The 22,443-nt window shown below is 43.3% G+C and overlaps 1 protein-coding gene across 3 annotated transcripts in view; it reads right to left on the reverse strand.

Moving 5' to 3' along the window:
• Nucleotides 1-22,443, reverse strand: part of LOC115131252 (engulfment and cell motility protein 1-like) — a 231,846-nt gene that overhangs the window by 70,983 nt on the left and 138,420 nt on the right. For all 3 annotated transcript variants that reach the window (XM_065020322.1, XM_065020323.1, XM_065020321.1), the window contains one exon: nucleotides 8,862-8,998. In XM_065020322.1, the coding sequence (XP_064876394.1) occupies nucleotides 8,862-8,998 (137 nt within the window). The remainder of the gene's footprint in view (nucleotides 1-8,861; nucleotides 8,999-22,443) is intronic.

Consider the following 22,443-nt stretch of genomic DNA (forward strand, 5'->3'; position numbering starts at 1 on the left):
CTGTTCTGAGCCAACGGCAATTTTCCTAAGTCCCTCTTTGTGGTACCTGACCACACGACTGAACAGAAGTTCAGGTGCAACCAAACTAGGTCCTGTAGGACCTGCCTTGTTGATAGTGTTGTTAAGAAGGCTTTATGGAGAACAGACTTCTCCCCATCTTAGCTACTGTTGTATCAACAGTTTACAATCCTGGGTTACTCCAAGCAGTTTAGTCACCTCAACTTTGCTCAATTTCAACATTATTTATTACAAGATTTAGTTGAGGTTTCGTGAATGATTTGTCTCAAATACAATGCTTTTAGTTTTAAATATTTAGGACTAACTTATTCCTTGCCACCCATTCTGAAACTAACTGCAGCTCTTTGTTAAGTGTTAAGTGTTGGCTTTACTCAAAGCCAGTGTGGCATGTCGTTAGTAAAGACTGAAAAAAGTAAGGGGACAATACAGCTGCCCTGGGGAGTTCCTGATTCTACCTGGATTATGTTGAAGGCTTCCATTAAAGAACATCCTCTGTGTTCTGTTAGACAGTTAACACTTCATCCACAATATAGCAGGGGGATGAAAAGCCATAACACATACGCTTTTCCAGCAGCAGACTATGATCGATAATGTCTAAAGCTGCACTGAAGTCGAACAAAACAGCCCCCACAAATCTTTTATCATCAATTTCTCTCAGCCAATCATCAGTAATTTGTGTAAGTGCTGTGCTTGTTGAATGTCCTTCCTTATAAGCGTACTGAAAGTCTGTGGTCAATTTGTTTACTTTAAAATAGCATGGTTTAATGGTTTAACACTTTTAAATGTTTTTACATCATCCCAACGCCCCTGGAATAATCTTTTGCTGAAGCATTATGACAACTCAACGACACAATGGTAGGGATGAAATGAGCTGTGCTTGGGTCATTGATAAGTCATTGTCTCAATTATAATTCTGTGAAAGGATCCAGGAACCCAAATGATTTGGGTGGATCCCATCCTCCTTATAATACAAGCTTTGTTTCCAGAAGGTATCAAAATGAATGTTCCACCCACAGAGCTGCAGTATTCTGGTAGTCAGTTATGGAGGGATAAAAGTCTGTTGAACCGTTCAATGCCACGATTTAGGGAGGGCAGAGGGACAGATATTATGGTGCGTAATAAAGTTTATAGTAATTGTAGGCTACAGTATTTCTAATTTTCTTCTATTAATTTGCTCTCATTCCTGGCTTATTTAGGAAGTGTAAATCAGCAGCTGTATCCCTGAAGTGACATTTCAGCATCCCTGCTCCTCAATACTTCATCCACTGAATCAAAGCTTCATTCAGGTAGGATACATAGTGGCAACAATGGAGTTGGGTTGGGTATAGCCATGGTAGGCTACAGTATTTCTCACAGCCTTGTATTTTGACTGGAATTGTGTTGGTCATTGTGAAATAGTGCAGCAGTTCAAAATAGTTGTGCAAAATGCTTTACTCAGAGTTGTGTATGTTATTATTTTGTATTATTTTGTTTTGTTCTTAGTAACGTGAATAAGACTTAAGCATTTGAAACTAAGGGTTATTTATTTTTCATTTAATTTGCCATTAAGATGTGGGCATCTATTCCTTTTCTGTGAATAAATCATCTAAGTAATAATTACTCAATGAGTTTATGACCGTGGTTCGGGGGTGCCCTGTTTAATAGTTAGGGCACATGCTCCTCAAAAGATCTGTGAACGACCCTCAGTGACACAGTCTCCTCCTCTTCTCCTGTCTTCACCGTCTACACAAACACCAGGGACATGAGGGATGGTAAGGAGGGAGGGAGGAATAATCGATCCTTATTCAATCAAGAACCACTCTCATCTTGTCAAGAGAAAGTGGTGTGTTTGATTGGATATTAAAATTCCTGGCCCCGGAGGTGTGAATGTGAGTGTGTGTGATTCATTCTCAGCAGATCCGTGTGTAGCATCAGTTCCGTTGGAGAAGGGTGCCAAAGACAATTGGCCCCAGGGCCTCAAATCTGTGCGTAAACCATGCGTGGGATCATTTCCACGCAAAGCGTGAGATTTATAAATATGAACATTTGTTTGAGAGTGTGCATAAATTTACGCACAGCCATGACCATGGGTAGGCATAATGCCAAATGGTGGAATATGGGAACAAACTGCTTGTCAAGTATAGAAATGCGAAACTATATGTTGAAAATGTGTGAAATTGCGAGAGTAATAATTCAATCATTTTTCGACTTCATTGTATTTCCATTGTGAATCCATGCAACATATCTTGACATGCGTTATCATTTGACCACATCAGTGCATTTGTTACAATAATAATCCATATAAAGTCCAGTCATTTGTTAAATGAGAGGTGGGTGTGAAAGTGAAACCAGGTCATACACAGCTTCAGGAGCCAACAGATGGTTAGTTAATTAATCAAAGTAAATATATAGGACCCTAGAATGCCCTTCAAACCAATCAGAAACAAGTATTCAACAATGCCATGGTATACAGTGCATTCGGAAAGTATTCAAACCCCTGGACCTTGTCCATATTTTGTTCCGTTACAGCCTTATTGTAAAATTGATACGTTTTTATTCATCATAAATCTACAGACAATACCACATAATGACAAAGCAAAAACTGGATGCTACAAGCTTGGAACTTTGTCAGGTTGGATGGGGAGTGTTGCTGCACAGCTATTTTCAGGTCTCTCCAGAGATGTTCGATCAGGTTCAAGTCTGAGCTCTAGATGGGCCAAGGACATTCAGAGACTTGTCCCGAAGCCACTCCTGCGTTGTCTTGGCTGTGTGTTTAGGGTCATTGTCCTGTTGGAAGATCAACCTTTGCCCCAAGTCTGATGTCCTGGGCGCTCTGGAGCAGGTTTTCATCAAAGATTTCCCTGTACCTTGCTCCATTTATCTTTGCCTCGATCCTGACTAGTCTCCCAGTTCCTGCCGCTGAAAAACATCCCCACAGCATGATACTGCCACCACCATGATTCACCATTGGGATGGTGCCAGGTTTCCTCCAGACATTCTGGCCAAAGAGTTCAATCTTGGTTTCATCAGAACAGAGAATCTACACCTGACTGGTGTAGTGCTGCAGAGATGGTTGCCGAGATGGTTGTCCTTCTGGAAGGTTCTCCCATCTCCACAGAGGAACTCTAGAGCTATGTTAAGAGTGACCATCGGGTTCTTGGTCACTTCCCTGACCAAGGCCCTTCTCCCCTGATGGCTCATTTTGGCCGGGCAGTTTGGTGGTTCCAAACTTCTTCCATTTAAGAACGATGGAGGCCACTGTGTTCTTGGGGACCTTCAGTGCTGCAGAAAAAGTTTGGTACCCTTTCCCAGATCTGTGCCTCGACACAATCCTGTCTCAGAGCTCTATGGCCAATTCCTTCGACCTCATGATTTGGTTTTTGATCTGACATGCACTGTCAACTGTGGGACCTTAAACAGACAGGTGTGTGCTTTTCCAAATCATGTCCAATCAATTGAATTTACCACAGGTGGACTCCAATCAAGTTGTAGAAAAATCTCAAGGATGATCAATGGAAACAGGATGCACCTGAGCTCAATTTCGAGTCTCATAGCAAAGGGTCTGAATACTTACATAAATAAGGTATTTCTGTCTAAAAATATATATATATATATCAAGTTGAAAACATTTCTAAAAACCTGTTTTCACTGTGTCATTATGGGGTACTGTGTGTAGTTTGCAGATTTTTATTTTTTTTTTATACATTTTATAATAAGGCTGTAACGTAACAAAAATCTGGAAAAAGTCTAGGTGTCTGAATACTTTTCGAAGGCACTTTAAATAGGGATATTTCACAGAAAGCATAAACAGTACATTTATGCCAAGTTATTTACACATAATCTGTTCTTATCTGGCTTGAAGGACCATGAAAAAGAGTGCCATATCTTTCGGAGTCCACCCCTTTAAGGTGGTTCACTTTTTTTTGATGGTTCTGTAAAGGTTTGGTACATCAGCCTTTCTTTCTACACTTTGTTGATGGCTTATCATGCTGGCTCACAAAACCTGAAAGGATCAATTCCGCATCACGTCTACAGCAGGGCAATGCTGACCAACACCCAGTATACCGTCTACCAACTGCTCCTGACCAACAGACGCAACCCCAGCACAAGCACTGTGTCTCGAAATAAATAAAACAGGCAGCCAGCTCACTCCTGGCAAAGAGGAGCGGGGACACTAACATGCTGAATGAGCGCTTATCCCCAATTATAAAGTCACCTTCAGGCAGTATAGTACAGTATACATCCTAATATGACAGGGTGGTACGGAATGGCTGAGAGCAGAGTATAGAGGGGGAACACATCACAGGGCTTTGTGAGATGGTGAGATTGGTCAGCATTACCAGGCCTAAGTTGTCAAAAAAACACATACAGACTGTGCTGTTTCAGGAGAGATGGGTTCCTGCCTTCACTGCAATGTTACACAGCGTGTGTGCGTCCCAAATGGTACCCTATTCCACATATAGTGCACTACTTAGTGACCAGAGCACTATATAGGGAATAGGATGCCATTTGGGACACAGACAATGACTCACACCCTGATGCTTCAAAACAAGACAGGGTGTTGAAGCTACAGTGGAGCTTGGTGGTTAGTCAATACTGTACAAATTACAACAAATAATACATCTAGTCTGACAGTCATTTCAGGATCTTCTGAAAACAGCAAGTCTACCATTCTGCAGTTCATTTGACAACAGGAAAAAAGAGAATGTTCATGTGATGCTGTGATAGAATACTGATCTGATTGGCTTGGGTTTCCAATATCACCACGCAAGTTTACATTTTCTTTGCAATCCGACAGTCCGGCAAAGAAACCCACAGAGACCGTGACTGAATCAGACTTCTTCAGACACAGTGACTGAATCAGACTTCTTCAGACACAGTGACTGAATCAGACTTCTTCAGACACAGTGACTGAATCAAACTTTTTCAGACACAGTGACTGAATCAAACTTTTTCAGACACAGTGACTGAATCAGACTTCTTCAGACACAGTGACTGAATCAGACTTCTTCAGACACAGTGACTGAATCAGACTTTTTCAGACACAGTGACTGAATCAGACTTCTTCAGACACAGTGACTGAATCAGACTTCTTCAGACACAGTGACTGAATCAAACTTTTTCAGACACAGTGAGTGACTGACACAGTGACTGAATCAGACTTCTTCAGACACAGTGACTGAATCAGACTTTTTCAGACACAGTGACTGAATCAGAATTCTTCAGACAGAGTGACTGAATGAGACTTCTTCAGACAGTGACTGAATCAGACTTCTTCAGACAGTGACTGAATCAGACTTCTTCAGACACAGTGACTGAATCAGACTTCTTCAGACACAGTCACTGAATCAGACTTCTTCAGACACAGTGACTGAATCAGACTTCTTCAGACAGTGACTGAATCAGACTTCTTCAGACAGTGACTGAATCAGACTTCTTCACACACAGTGACTGAATCAGACTTCTTCACACACAGTGACTGAATCAGACTTCTTCAGACACAGTGACTGAATCAGACTTTTTCAGACATAAGCCAAGCCTTATGATGTGTGATTATCATAATTTCAATTGCATTACTGCCCGACACTGAGATATGTCCAGACTAGAACCCACCACTCCACATGAAATAGTGACATCACAAACTCTTACAGAATCACATGCTTTCTTATTCCTGTACATTATAATTAAGCAGTAAGGCCGAGGGGGTGTGGTATATGGTCAATATACCACACCTAAGGACTGTTCTTATGCACAACGCACCACAGAGTGCCTGGATACAGCCCTTTGCCGTGGTATATTGGCCATATTCCACGAACCCCAGAGGTGCCTTATTGCTATTATAAACTGGTTACAAACGTAATTAGAGCAGTAAAAATAAACGTTTTGTCGGTCTGATATACCACAGCTGTCAGCCAATCAGCATTCAGGGCTCGAACCACCCAGTTTATAATGACATTTTAGTCATTTAGCTATAGCCCTTTACACTCATACCGGTATACGGGTTGAAAATGGCAGTTGGGCACTGATAAACCTCTAAATTGGAACGCAGTGGCTGTACAGTAAGTAACATGCTATACATGACGTCAGAGCTCTGGCTCTGTGCTTCACAGCTCTGTATGGGTTTTGACTGACAAGTTATGAGGACTTATTTTAAAACATGAAATGTTGAGGATTATAATGAATACTGCTTTGATGTCAAAAAAGAAAGCCAAACACCTGTGAGTCCAAATGTGCACTTCACATTTCCATATCATAAAACTCATGTCAGATACAGTGTCAATGTTGATGATCACTATGTTTGATGTACGGTTACAATATGACATGGCGTTTTACTCTGGGTTGTTCTGAACAGAATGACCCTATGTTTGTCTATTGTGAAGAAAATGTACTGCAGCACACACACCTGAATGCACTCATATCTATGCGCACCAAAAATACAAATCGGTTTCCCTGAATTGCATTGTGAAAGCCTAACAATGTAATATCGTATTTTATAACTTAGCTAGTCATGTTGCTAATAGAACCAGCTTTCAAATGATGCCCACCTGACCCAGATTACTTAAAAAACAACAGTAATTGTGTGATGGAGGGGATGCAGGGTTGTGTTCCAAACAAAACTACAAGCGCGTTTCCTCTAGTACCTCAACGGCACAGCCAGAAGAGCTGAAAAAAAAATCACCTTATAGTGTAAGGCACTTCTTTAGGTCTGCTCTTCCACACCAGATCAACCAATCAAGGTCCTAAGGCGCAGCTGATTAGTAGAATTACAGAGCTAATATAATAACAATAATCATTTAGTAGACGCTTTTATCCAAAGCAACTTACAGTCATGTGTGAATACAGTTGAAGTCGGAAGTTTACATACACCTTCGCCAAATACATTTAAACTCAGTTTTTCACAATTCCTGACATTTAATCCAAATAAAAATTCACTGTCTTAGGTCAGTTAGGATCACACTTTATTTTAAGAATGTGAAATGTCAGAATAATAGTACAGAGAATTACTTATTTCAGCTTTTATTTATTTCATCACATTCCCAGTGGGTCAGAAGTTTACATACACTCAATTAGTATTTGGTAGCATTTCCTTTAAATTGTTTAACTTGGGTCAAACGTTTTTGGTAGCCTTCCACAAGCTTCCCACAATAAGTTGGGTGAATTTTGTCCCATTCCTCCTGACAGAGCAGGTGTAACTGAGTCAGGTTTGTAGGCCTCCTTGCTCGCACACACTTTTTCAGTTCTGCCCACAAATCTTCTATAGGATTGAGGTCAGGGCTTTGTGATGGCCACTCCAATACCTTGACTTTGTTGTCCTTAAGCCATTTTTCTACAACTTTGGAAGTATGCTTGGGGTCATTGTCCATTTGGAAGACCCATTTGCGACCAAGCTTTAACTTCCTGACTGATGTCTTGAGATGTGGCTTCAATATATCCAAATAATTTTCCATCTTTGTGATGCCATCTATTTTGTGAAGTGCACCAGTCCCTCCTGCAGCAAAGCACCCCCACAACATGATGCTGCCACCCCCCTGCTTCACGGTTGAGATGGTGTTCTCCGGCTTGCAAGTCTCCCCCTTTTTCCTCCAAACATAACGATGGTCATTATGGCCAAACAGTTCTATTTCATTATCAGACTAGAGGACATTTCTCCAAAAAGTACAAAAGTATGATCTTTGTCTCCATGTACAGTTGCAAACCGTAGTCTGGCTTTTTTGTGGCGGTTTTGGAGCAGTGGCTTCTTCCTTGCTGAGCGGCCTTCCAGGTTATGTCGATATAGTACTGATTTTACTGTGGATATATATGCTTTTGTACCCATCGGCTGTGATTGTGATTTTCCCATGATGTCAAGCAAAGAGGCACTGAGTTTGAAGGTAGGCCTTGAAATACATCCACAGATACCCCTCCAATTGATTCAAATTATGTCCAGTAGCCTATCAGAAGCTTCTAAAGCCATGACATCATTTTCTGGAATTTACCAAGCTGTTTAAAAGGCACAGTCAACTTAGTGTATGGAAACTTCTGACCCACTGGAATTGTGACAGAGTGAATTATAAGTGAAATAATCTGTCTGTAAACAATTGTTGGAAAAATGACTTGTGTCATGCACAAAGTAGATGTCCTAACCAACTTGCCAAAACTATAGTTTGTTAACAAGAAATTTGTGGAGTGGTTGAAAAACAAGTTTTAATGACAGCAACCTAAGTGTATGTAAACTTTCGACTTGAACTGTACATGTTCGTGTGGGTGATTCCAGCAGGAATCGAACTCACAATCTTTAAAACATATTATAATGATTTACTGAATATTTAAAAAACATACAATATACATGCAGTGAAGCTGCTCAACATTTACATCACATCACATTAGTCATCTAAGAGCCTCTCATCCAGAGCGACATACAGATGCAACCGGGGTCAACGCCCTGCTCAAGGGCACGTCCTCAGAGCGACACACAGAAGCAACCAGGGTCAACGCCCTGCTCAAGGGCACGTCAACAGATCTCCCACCAGCCCTCCAAGATCTCCCCCACAATTCCCCAAGAGCTGCCCCTCACAATCTTAGCAACGCAAGCCGTCGTGCTCTATCAACCGAGCCACAGACGACCATGTGTTATTAATTATATTAGAGCTGAAATCCTACAGTAGCTAGCCCTCCTTAAGGAATAAACATTACCCTTTGGAAAATCAAATTGATATAGGCTGAAAGGTAACTCTCTGGGGTGAAGTTTCACCTACTGTAGGTACAGATCTAGGATCTGCTTCCTCTCCCCCATCCTAACTTTAACCATTAGCGGGGAGAAATGCTAACTGATCCAAGATCAGCGTCTAGGGGCAACTTCCCCCTACCGCAAAGTCCACCCTCACCTTGTTGAAGTCTTCACTGGTGGCCCTCATCTCCTTCCAGGTCTTGTTGAGCAGCTGGATGCAGATGCAGAAGAACTCCTCAAAGGAGCGGTCGTGGGTGAAGAACATGGGGTGGAAGTCATGGCAGTTCTCACTGGCTGTAAAGACAGAGGAACAGAGGAGAAAGGACGTAAGCCTTGTGTTTGAGACACATTGACTGTTCTCCCTCAGAGATTTTGGAAATTGGAGGTTTTCCCCTACCAGAGATTTTGGACAGTGGATGTTTGGATGCTTAAGTGGGAAAAGCACTCTGCCAATTTCTAAAGATTTTGCAACAATTACAGTTCGATTTACAAATGCTCAAGTTCAGAGTTGCATTTTTAGGCCTTAATGCAGTATCAGGGCATACAAGGTTTAAAGAGCTGAGACTGAACCATCAATTATTATGAAGATCTCTTGCATGAAAATCTATACATACATAAGATTATGAGAACAAAGAAGACATAACTCCCTCCGGTCCTCTTATGGTTATCAAACCAAGACTAAATAACCCTTCGCCTGGCATTGAGGCAATTAGCAAACACATACTGCACACTTGTATTTTAGACTCTATTTTCACTTGTTTTTAATTTGACTGACGTTGTATCCATACATTCCAGTGTCTAAGACTGCCATGTGAGTATTGGAAATGTGAATTTGAACTGTAGTTTACCTCTACCCCTCTAAGGTTACGCCCCCAAATGGTACCCTTATTCCCTATAAAGTGCACTACTTTTGACCAGGGCCCAGTGGGGACACACTTCATTTAGTCAGCTACCGAGTCAGTGGTATAAGATCCATCAGTAAAGAGATTCCCCATGGGTCCAGATATACCATAGCTATACAAGAAACATGTTGCCTCTGATAAACTAAGACACTTGCATCCTGTTGAATATAGAATGACAGCTCATAAGGGGTGGTGATACACACGTGGTTCACGTTTCAGCCATACTTCAATAGAGTGACTCCTCACGAAACCCACACAAAAAGAGACCCGGATCTGGGGATTTTCACAATGTCATCTATAGAATGGCACTTTGGAGGAAGGATTGTTGACATATATTTGACATAAATCTAAAAGCATAATTGAGAAATAATTGATCAAAGTTGGCATATTTATGACATTTTGGCCTCACACCAACAGCGTGACCAACAACAACAACAACGTTAAAATGCGTTTTGGTACACCAGAAGTACATTCATGTACGCAATGCTGCGTTTGCCTTGCAGCATTGCGTTCCGGAGGCAGTTGCAGTGCGTTCTGTGTGGTGCATACGTTGGATTTGACGAACGTATTAATCAGATTGTATGTGTAGACGGCTTGACAGAAATGGTAGCAGAATGAATGTTAAACTTTTGTTGCACACATATCCAGATGATGCTGCGTACCATTTTGCGCAATGATGCTGTAGGTGTGTTCTAGGCATTACCCTTCTTTAAAACTCCATAATGTTTCATCTGTAGGTGCAACAAAGCAAACATTGGTGTCCTATGAAGCTTTCCCACTTGCTCTGTAATACAAGGGGTATTTTGATTTCAATAAAACATTGTAGTATGTTAATTTATGAATATTGAACATTTAAAATGTTGGATTTGGCAAATGTTTTAATATTTTGTAAAAACCTAGGGCGGCAGGTAGCCTAGTGGTTAGAACATTGGGCCAGTAACTGAAAGGTTGCTAGATCGAATCCCCGAGCTGACAAGGTATACATCTGTCGTTCTGCCCCTGAAAAAGGCAGTTAATCAACTGTTCCTAGCCCGTCATTGTAGATAAGAATTTGTTCTTAACTGACTTGCCTAGTTAAAAAAACGTTAAATCAAATAAAATATATCCCAGAGTGGGATCCCTGCTAGTTTTAAAGTTATGGCCCATTTTATATGGAGAAATTGGTATGGTAGGCAATGTAACCAATCACAGCCCACCTTTTACTTGTATCATTGCACATCCTGCAAATCACCAGCAGAGGTAGGGCTGGGCAAAATGCATTGGGCTTGTTTTGAGCAGATTTTCGCGAGACTGACACCTATCGCTTCGCCTCTTCCTCTCTGTTTAAACACACACACCAAGCCCCTCCCCCTGCCACTCACAACAACAAAGATGAGAGATCACATCTTCCTCTCTGTTTAAACACACACACCAAGCCCCTCCCCCTGCCACTCACAACAACAAAGATGAGAGATCACGTCTTCCTCTCTGTTTAAACACACACACCAAGCCCCTCCCCCTGCCACTCACAACAACAAAGATGAGAGATCACGTCTTCCTCTCTGTTTAAACACACACGCCATGCTCCCCCCCACACACACCAAGCCCCTCCCCCTGCCACAACAACAAAGATGAGAGATCACGTCTTCCTCTCTGACAAGCGGTTTCAACTCGCTATTTGTATTTGAGACTTGGTCCAACAGAATCGGCCATATGGACACCAAAACATTATTTTACTGTAATAGAGAAGTTAACCGATTACAAATACTAACATAACCTTTCTAACGACACTCGTTTTATGTCTCAACTACTCAAATTGCATGCAGAGCAGACACTACTAAAAGGCTCAGTTTGTCACGAGTGGCATTGCGGTACCATGTACTGCTAGAAGCATTTTAGCCAAAGACGGTTATACTAGCCGTCTAGTCTGTGTTTTATAAATGTGCAATAAGTATAAAACACAATTATATAAGGAATTGGCAACTAGTTTTCACTCTGAGAAATAAGGTAGGGCCACTTGATTTAAACATCTGAATGAAGTCGACAGGCTTGTACGCTGTTCAAACAGTTGGAGATAGACAGAAAGAGCTGTTCTGCCTTGTTAGCTAACAAATAGATTCAAGTTGGCAAAACTTGAAATAGAAAGATTCCTATAAGATTAGCTGGCTACTCACTAGAACGTGGGCATGTGCACGTGGGCTTGTGTAAAAAAAAAAAAGCAGGTTAAACTATTTTGACAAAATAACTTAATTATTAGTGGTTTTGGAAGGCTTGTAGGTATAACAGCCTATGTTTAATTTCACAAGCCCTGAATTCATTAGATTATTGCTGACTGTTTAAAAAGGTGATGTGTGTTTGACCTTCAATTGTACAACAGATTTTTAGGCAATATCGCCCAGCCCTAAGCAGAGGGTGACCATTTTGAATCCTTTCTAAAAGTAACAGAGATTCCAATCTGGAATTTTCATTAGCACATAGACTATATTATGTTCAAAAAAAATATATATATATATATATATATTTTAAAAATTGACAAATCAAAAATTGTATATTTTCAATGTTCATGTTTATATATTTCAATATTCATAAATATATGAACTTTTCCCCCGATAAAAACACTAGTCATATTAGAGATCAAGCAGTAACGTTTCATACGATTGTTTTGTTGTTGCTTTGTAGCATCTACAAATGAAACATTATGTAGTCTAAAAGGAGGCCTTGGTAAAATGTCAGAAATATGGCAACTTTGATCAATTATTTCTCAATTATGCTTTTAGATACCTGTCAAATATATGTCAACAATCCTTCCTTCCTCTAGGACCATTCTATAGATTACATTGTGAAAATTCCCAAAAGAATGATGTTTTTATGTCTGGGTTTCATAAGGAAACTCACTCAATAGCAACATGAGTGACTGACTCATTCCTACACAGTTTGGGCATGTACAGCCATGGGTAGTGTGTGTGTGTGTGTGTGCATGTGTATAGTCACTGTTCACGACACCACTTCTCCTTCTGTGACAATAAGAGCCTCAAGGCAGAGGAACTCAACTGTGCACCTCTAAGCCAATAGGACTAGACCCTCTGTTCTCCATATTCCTAGTCTCCCACACACACACAGAGAGGACGGAAGGACCATGTTCTTTAAATGGGACAGGAGGGTTTGGTTCATTCAGTTACATTTCACATTTATCTCCAGTCCCTTGTCTGGTTGCATGTGCCAGATCAGATGGCAGCTTTCTCTTCAGAAATAAATACCCCTGGTTATTCTTGAGGGACTGGGTTCCCTAGCCTGCCTGCCAACAGACACCCACGTCCATCACAGTTCACAATTGAACATTTTCAAATTAGCCATACCATGGGCTTTTTCCATTTGTTAACACTTCCACCAGACACACCTAGAACACAAACACATAGCTGTCTTCTACTGTGTGACAGGATGATGTCTACATCCCAAATGACACCCTTCTCCCTATACAGCGCACTACTTTTGACAATGCGCCCTGGTCAAAAGTAGTGCACCATGGGGAATAGGGTGCCATTTGAGATGCAAATGAAGTCTCTGAATACTGCCGGAGTCTGATGGAGGAGGAGCTTCATGTGGAGATTAAAGGGAATTTCTCCCTCATTTCTCCCTCGTTTTCCTAACCCTTTCCCACCTCTTTTCTCCACCTGTCCTCCGCCAAGTGCTTTGTGAATGGTGTGGCCAGACAGCTAATCTAACCGTTTCCTGAGGGAACTCCATTAGACTGTTTTACAGACACTGGGATGGAGAAATCACTGTGCATTTATTGGGTTACCGAATTCATCATAAACTTCCCACTGAGAGTGAAATCTGGTTTCTAAGCTCAGTGCATCTAAATACATCAGCAATTTTGCCACAGTTACACCTTATTAACCGAAGGGAAAAAAATGGCTTCAAGCTATTTCATTACCCACTGATGGTGGCGAGGACTCCTATAGGACTATTTTAGTTGTCTGATGCTTCTGTTTATTAGCATTTAATGCTTTCGAAGCTTTGAAATCACCATGGAGACCAGAGCTTCATGAACGGGTCCCCACAGCAATAACCCAGGGTGTAATGATTGGTAAAAGGTCTTTATGAACGACAGTACACACTCCTCTTTCTCTGTCTTTGAGAGCTGATTGAGGAGCTGCCTTAAGGTAAAGGTCTCTGAGTGGAGCAACCATTTACAGAGTCTCTAAGCATCACAGCAGGGCGCCCTGCCTCCAACAGGGGCGACGGAATTGCATCGACAACGGTGGAATTGGAAACTTCGGGATATTATGAATGATGTCCACAGGGGCTCTGGGGCTGGTCAGACCGGGTGGGCCTTGATTTGGAGTGATGTGGAAGGGGCTGGTCGGACTGGGTGGGGCCTGATTTGGAGTGATGTGGAAGGGGCTGGTCGGACCGGGTGGGGCCCTGATTTGGAGTGATGTGGAAGGGGCTGTGGGGCTGGTCGGGGCCCTGATTTGGAGTGATGTGAATGTGGAATGTCCCGATTCCCGGAGAATGAATGGTGCCATTACCGGTAAGTCAGTCAGGTAGGTGAAGAGTAAAGCCAAAACATGCAACACATGCAAAACATGCAACACGTCTGCTTACTCGACAGGAGGACACAGCCTGCATAAAAGGGATTCAATCAGGTGATGGAGGATGGAAAAAAAGCTGACTCAATGCAGCTGTTTCCCCCGTTGGACAGAGTGGGAGGGAGGTGAGAAGGTGAGGGATAACTGCTGCTCTGGGGGCTTTTACTGATGGGCCGAGCAGGGTGATCAGGGGAAGGAGGTGTGGAGGTGACGGGGAATTAAATGTCAGACTCGCTTTAGACTTTCAGTGAGACAGGAACGGGTGGGTCTCACTACACTGGGCAAGAATGGCTACAGAGCTGCCATCCTGAAAACAAAAAACAGATTCTAAATGTTGCAGATAGAAATAGAATGAATAGAGCCGACACGATTCATTCCCTATTCCATCTGACAGAAAATCATGTGTTCTACACAATGCTTTTCTATCTGAACATTCAGTAATGATACAGCCTGCCTCCAATTGCCTTCAATAGCGCATGGCCATACCTGAGGTGACATATGCTGGAATGGTCATAACATGTTCATAGCGTGGTAATAGCGTGGTAATAGCGTGATCATAGCATCTGAACAACCTGAACTTCGTCTCCATGCAGAGAAGCGTTTTTTCTTTGATGTTGTATTATTCATACTGTTACTCCAAGGTTAACTTCTCCCGAATGGTTACTGATTTACTTGTACGAATTCAAAAACTCTGCATTTTGAATCTGACAAATAATGCTCCCATGCTGAACAAATCATTGAAGTGAGAGAGAATTAAATCTGGGCCGTTCTACGTATGACTAGCAGCATCTAAACATCTATGGTGAGCTACAAATGTGAACTGATAATAACCTTTGCATATACAGACAGAATGGAAAACCGTGATTTGTAAATATAAATTTTAAATCCCACAGACCCAAATATCCTGGGACATCGGTAGACTCCTTGGCACACAGACAGAGGATGTACAGGGATTGAAATACTTGTATTAAAGCCCAAACACTCTCCTGTATTCTTTGGACCAAATTTATTAGGCTGAACATGACCTTAATCTGAGATCATTGCATCCTGGCATGGTTATATCACAACTCAACATCATAGGCCAGTGAGTGGACAGGAACAGGACACAACCCCTTTCAACTGTGTAGGACCCCTCAGGGGGACAACAACGTGAGTCACGGGCATGATCTGAGAGAGCAATTGGCTCATTAATACGGTCTGGACATGTGTGTGTGCTGCTATACGGAGCTGAAACATGGACCACCAAAAATCCTTACACCGCCAGAAATCCTTACACTACCAAAGACCCTTACACCGCCAAAGATCCTTACACCGCCAAAGACCTTTACACAGCCAAAGATCCTTACACTGCCAAAGATCCTTACACCGCCAAAGAACCTTACACTGCCAAAGAACCTTACACCGCCAAAGATCCTTACACCTCCAAAGACCCTTACATCGCCAAAGACCCTTACACCGCCAAAGACCCTTACACCGCCAAAGATCCTTACACCGCCAAAGACCCTTACACCGCCAAAGACCCTTACACCGCCAAAGACCCTTACACCGCCAAAGACCTTTACACAGCCAAAGATCCTTACACTGCCAAAGATCCTTACACCGCAAAAAGATCCTTACACCGCCAAAGATCCTTACACCGCCAAAGATCCTTACACCGCCAAAGATCCTTACACCGCCAAAGACCCTTACACCGCCAAAGACCCTTACACCGCCAAAGACCCTTACACCGCCAAAGATCCTTACACCCAAAGACCCTTACACAAAGATCCTTACACCGCCAAAGATCCTTACACCGCCAAAGACCCTTACACCGCCAAAGACCCTTACACCGCCAAAGACCTTTACCGCCAAAGACCCTTACACCGCCAAAGACCCTTACACCGCAAAAAGATCCTTACACCCAAAGATCCTTACACCGCCAAAGATCCTTACACCGCCAAAGATCCTTACACCGCCAAATACCCTTACACCGCCAAAGACCCTTACACCGCCAAAGACCCTTACACCGCCAAAGATCCTTACACCGCCAAAGACTCTTACACCGCCAAAGACCCTTACACCGCCAAAGATCCTTACACCGCCAAAGACCCTTACACCGCCAAATACCCTTACACCGCCAAAGACCCTTACACCGCCAAAGATCCTTACACCGCCAAAGACCCTTACACCGTCAAAGATCCTTACACCGCCAAAGATCCTTACACCGCCAAAGACCCTTACACCGCCAAAGATCCTTACACCACCAAAAATCCTTACACCGCCAAAGATCCTTATGAAAAACACTTTGGATCAGTTGGGATGACAGGTGCACCAACACCAGCAAGCTGGAGGAGGCCAACATAAGCAGCATCCCCACTACTATAATACACCAACTGACACCTCCCGAAACAGATCATGTACTCCCAGTTAAAGGACTGTTCTGATTTAGAATATGTGGACAACTACAAATACCTAGGTGTCTGGTTAGACTGTAAACTCTCCCTCCAGACTCACATTAAGCCTCTCCAATCAAAAATTATATCTCGAATCGGCTTCCTATTTTGAAACAAAGCCTCCTTCACTCATGCTGCCAAACATACCCTCGTAAAACTTATCGATCCTTGACTTTGGCGATGTTACAAAATAGCCCCCAACACTCTACTCAGCAAATTGGATGCAGTCTATCACAGTGCCATCCGTTTTGTCACCAAAGCCTCATATACTACCCACCACTGCGACCTGTATGCTCTTGTTGGCTGGCCCTCACTTCATATTCGTCGCAAAACCCACTGGCTCCAGGTCATCTATAAGTCTATGCTAGGTAAAGCCCTGCCTTATCTCAGCTCACTGGTCACCATAGCAGCACCCACCCGTAGCACGCGCTCCAGCAAGTCTATTTCACTGGTCACCCACAAACCAATTCCTCTTTTAGCCGCCTTTCCTTCCAGTTTCCTGCTGCCATTGACTGGAAGAAATTGCAAAAATCACTGAAGCTGGAGACTCATATCTCCCTCACTAACTTTAAGCATCAGCTGTCAGAGCAGCTTACATACCATTGCACCTGTACATAGCCCATCTGTAAATAGCCCACCCAACTACCTCATCCCCATATTGTCATTTTTTTATAGCTCCTTTGCACCCCAGTATCTCTACTTGCACATTAATCTTCTGCACATCTATCACTCCAGTGTTTAACTGCTAAATTGTAATTATTTCGCCACTATGGCCTATTTATTGCCTTACCTCCCTCCAGTGTTTATTCCATGTGTAACTTTGTGTTGTTGTTTGTGTCGCACTGCTTTGCTTTATCTTGGCCAGATCACAGTTGTAAATGGGAACTTGTTCTCAACTGGCCTATCTGGTTAAATAAAGGTTAAATAAAATACAATAAAAATTAAAGGAAGGTCAGGGAGCCCCACACCTTATCAGACTGGAGGGAATATGGCACCTAAACAGAAAACTGGGGGAACACTGCACTAAACAGTGTTAAACAGACAACTGGGAGGACACTGCACTAAACAGACAACTGGGTGGACACTGCACTAAACAGACAATTAGGAGGGCACTGCACTAAACAGACAACTGGGGAGACACTGCACTAAACAGAAAACTGGGAGGAGACTGCACTAAATAGACTATAGGGGGGACACTGCACTAAACAGACAACTGGGTGGACACTGCATTAAACAGACAATTAGGAGGGCACTGCACTAAACAGACAACTGGGGAGACACTGCACTAAACAGAAAACTGGGTGGAGACTGCACTAAATAGACTATAGGGGGGACACTGCACTAAACAGACAACTGGGGGGACACTGCACTAAACAGACAACTGGGGGGACACTGCACTAAACAGACAACTGGGGGGGACACTGCACTAAACAGACAACTGGGGGACACTGCACTAAACAGACAACTGGGGGGACACTGCACTAAACAGACAACTGGGGGGACACTGCACTAAACAGACAACTGGAGGGACACTGCACTAAACAGACAACAGAGGGGACACTGCACTAAACAGACAACTGGGGGGAAACTGCATTAAATAGACAACTGGGGAGACACTGGAGTAAACAGACAACTGGGGGGAGACTGCACTAAACAGACAACTGGGGGGACACTGCACTAAACAGACAACAGAGGGGACACTGCACTAAACAGACAAAAGGGGGGAGACTGCACTAAACATACAATAGGGGGACACTGCACTAAATAGACAACTGGGGGAGACTGCACTAAACAGACAACTGGGGGGAGACTGCACTAAACAGACAACTGGGGGCACTGGAGTAAACAGACACAACTGGAGAGAAACCATTGAAGAGGGAGCTGCCTATACTAAATGAATGCCCACTGTGCCCCAGAGAACAAGGGACAGCTACACAAGGAGAGATTGAACACCAGGAATGCCTAACCACCACCACCACTCACCCCTGCCCACACTGCACTAATATACCACCCTAACCCTAACCACCTTAACCCTACCCCTAACCCTAACCCCTATTCTAACCACCTTAACCCTAACCCTACCCCTAACCACCTTAACCCTACCCCTAACCACCCTATCCCTAATCACCTTAACCCTACCCCTAATCACCTTAACCCTACCCCTAATCACCCTAACCACCTTAACCCTACCCCTAACCACCCTAACCACCTTAACCCTACCCCTAACCACCTTAACCCTGATCACCTTAACCCTAACCACCTTAACCCTACCCCTAACCACCCTAACCCTAACCACCCTACCCCTAACCAACTTAACCCTACCCCTAACCACCCTAAACCTAACCCCTAACTGCCCTAACCCTAACCACCTTAACCCTACCCCTAACTACCCTAACCCTAACCCTAGCCACCTTAACCTTACCCACCTTAACCCTACCCCTAACCACCCTAACCACCTTAACCTTACCCACCTTAACCCTACCCCTAACCAACTTGACCCGACCCCCAGGGGACGTGAAAAATATATATTTAGGGTGTTCCATTGAGAAAGGCACTTGGCGCCAACTGTTTTATGATACACTGTTGATTGGAATGTATGACATTTAGTGACCACATATTACAGGGGACTACCCTTTATTCTTGAGCTTTCTGGGACCATCTATTTTTACAAAGTATTCAAATAGTACCTTGGTTTTAGCTAGAGGTTCATAAAATGAGTGAGGTAATTGTCTATGTGCCCGTGCACCCTGTACTACTTGTGGGTAACAGTTTTTGTCCCCTTACCTAACCTTCACCCTAACCTTAACACCAAAACCATCAACCTAACCCTTAAGCTTAAAATAGCATTTGAACAAATTCAGGACATGAAAAAAGTCCTGACTTTTCAAAAATGTTATTTTCCAACATTGTCAGGTCATTGGTGAATTGTTAGGATATTGGGGTCCTAATATAAGGTGAGGAGGTGGAGCGAGTGGGACTGCTGAGGGATTATTTAAGATACTCTGAATCTTTGAAAAGGTAGCCTTTCAAATGTTTTCTGGAGATGGGCAGGGACTCTGCTGTCCTAGCTTCAGGGGGAAGCTGGTTCCACCATTGGGGTGCCAGGACAGAGAAGAGCTTGGAGTCAGTAGGAGTCATTGCATCATGGTGTGGTTATATCACAGGCAGCATGACATCATAGGCCAGTGAGTGGACAGGAACAGGACACGTCCCCCTGAGGGCCCCAGACAGATGGAGGGGGTTAGCAGGGTGAGTCATTGGCCTGAGTAGGGGTACACACCATCTGGCCCATCCCAGTCCTCTGTGTGTGTGTGTGTGTGTGTGTGTGTGGCCCCAACGCGTACCTTACTAACCACCAAAGGACGGTCAACTTCCCCATGGAGGTGGAGTTAGCCTTTCATGGAAGTACGTTTCTCTCCGTTTCAACAGCAAAGGTAAGGTCGCAAAATACTCACTTGGCAGTCAGGCACCAATCACTTCACCACATCATTCTGTTCCCCAGGGGTTACGCATGCTCTGGGATAGTCAGATGCCACCCCCCATCTCCTATCTATCCTCAGCTGTGACTGGGTAGTCTGGGCCCTGGAGGTCAAAGTTCGCTGTAATCTAGGAGACTTGTGTTTCATTGACAGGCGGGACATGAAGGCTTGAGAACATTGACGCTCTTCTGGCCATATAACTGATTAGAGCTCAGACTACAGACTGACAGACCAGATACTTACTACACAGATGTGACCATCGAGGGAGAGGTGACAGACAGGGAGAGAGAGAGAGAGAGAGAGAAAGGGAGAGAGCATCAGAGCAGATAAGATTGTTTGTAATATAAATGATGTATGAGGTCTGTGAGAGAGAGGGCGAGACAGAGAGAGAGACCAAGACCGAGAGAGAGAGAGAGAGAGACAGAGAGAGAGAGAGAGACAGAGAGAGAGAGAGAGAGAGAGAGAGAGTGTGAGTGACCAGTGGGCAGAGAGCCTTCCTGACATCTGTCTGAGCTCAGTGAGATGAATGTGAGGGGGCAGGAGGGAGGGATGGAAGGAGAGAGGGGAAGGACAAACAAGAGGACGAACACAGAGAGGAGAGTCACCTTGGAGCGAGAGAACCAGCATGATGAAAACACACGGAAAGATGTCATCCTCACTAATTACCATGCCAGCAGGCCTGGACATCCACCTGCGACAAAGAGTGTGTGTGTAGGGGAGAGCGAATTGTGTGTCTATGTGTATCCGTGTGTGTGTGTGTGTGTGTGTGTGTGTGTGTGTGTGTGTGTGTGTGCGTGTACACGTGCGTAAGTGTGTGTGTTTGTGAGACGCAGCGTCAGCAACACCTTTCAGGGCCAGTCAATGTCAGGGTCAGTCAGTGTCCTGTCCAGACTGGCAAGAGGATGCCAAGACACTGGCTTGGTCAGGGAGCCTTGGTTTCCTTCCAGCCAATGGGTCAGCTGAGTGTGAGTTCTCTCCCATGCTGGACAAATCTCTTCACATCAGACCTCGCCTAACTGTAGGGCCATACAGGTCAGGACAGGTGGACTGCGCCCCAAATCGCACCCTATTCCCTACATACTGTATAGCACTGCTTTTGACCAGGGACCGCAGGGCTCAGGGTGAAAAGTAGTGCACTATTAAGGTAAAAGAAGTGTTTCCGTTCCCATTGTCATCAGCACAGCTGGCTGTTTTTAATGTGAGAACTCCAGTGAGTAAGATTTATGTTGGATTTATTGGATTATGGTAATTACATTTGAAACTTTAAACATATTTTAACATGTGTGGTCAAGAAAGGCAGAGTTGCAAAGAAAAAGCCATCTCTCGGACTGGCCAATAAAAAGGAAAGATTAAGATGGGCAAAAGAACACAGACACTGGATAGAGGAACTCTGCATTGAAGGCCAGCATCACGGATTCGCCTCTTCACTATTGATGTTGAGACTGATGTTTTGCGGGTACTATTTAATGAAGCTGCCGGTTGAAGACTTGTGAGGTGTCTGTTTCTCAAACTAGACACTCTAATGTTCTTGTCCTTTTGCTCAGTTGTGCACCGGTGCCTCCCACTGCTCTTTCTATTCTGGTTATAGCCAGTTTGCGCAGTATTGTGAAGGGAGTAGTACACAGCGTTGTATGAGATCTTCAGTTTCTTGGCAATTTCTCGCATCTTCATTTCTCAGAACAAAAATAGACTGACGAGTTTCAGAAGAATGTTCTTTGTTTCTGGCCACAACAGTTTTCAGCTGTGCTAACATAATTGCAAAATGGTTTCCTAATGATCATTTAGCCTTTTAAAATGATAAACTTGGATTAACTAACACAACGTGCCATTGGAACACAGGAGTGATGGTTGCTGATAATGTGCCTCTCGCCCATGTAGATATTCCATTAAAAGTCAGCCATTTACAACTGCATTAGTCATTTACAACATTAACAATGTCTACACTGTGTTTCTGATCCATTTGATGTTATTTTAATGGCCAACCAATTTGCTTTTCTTTCAAAAACAAGGACATTTCTAAGTGACCCCAAACTTTTGAACGGTAGTGTACATCTAATTACTCCACACCTAACAGCTCTGCTGGAATACAGATGTGAAAATACATCTAATTACTCCACACCTAACAGCTCTGCTGGAATACAGATGTGAAAATACATCTAATTACTCCACACCTAACAGCTCTGCTGGAATACAGATGTGAAAATACATCAAATTACTCCACACCTAACAGCTCTGCTGGAATACAGATGTGAAAATACATCTAATTACTCCACACCTAACAGCTCTGCTGGAATACAGATGTGAAAATACATCTAATTACTCCACACCTAACAGCTCTGCTGGAATACAGATGTG

Source organism: Oncorhynchus nerka, linkage group LG7 (assembly GCF_034236695.1).
Source record: "Oncorhynchus nerka isolate Pitt River linkage group LG7, Oner_Uvic_2.0, whole genome shotgun sequence".
Taxonomy (NCBI): Eukaryota; Metazoa; Chordata; class Actinopteri; order Salmoniformes; family Salmonidae; genus Oncorhynchus; species Oncorhynchus nerka.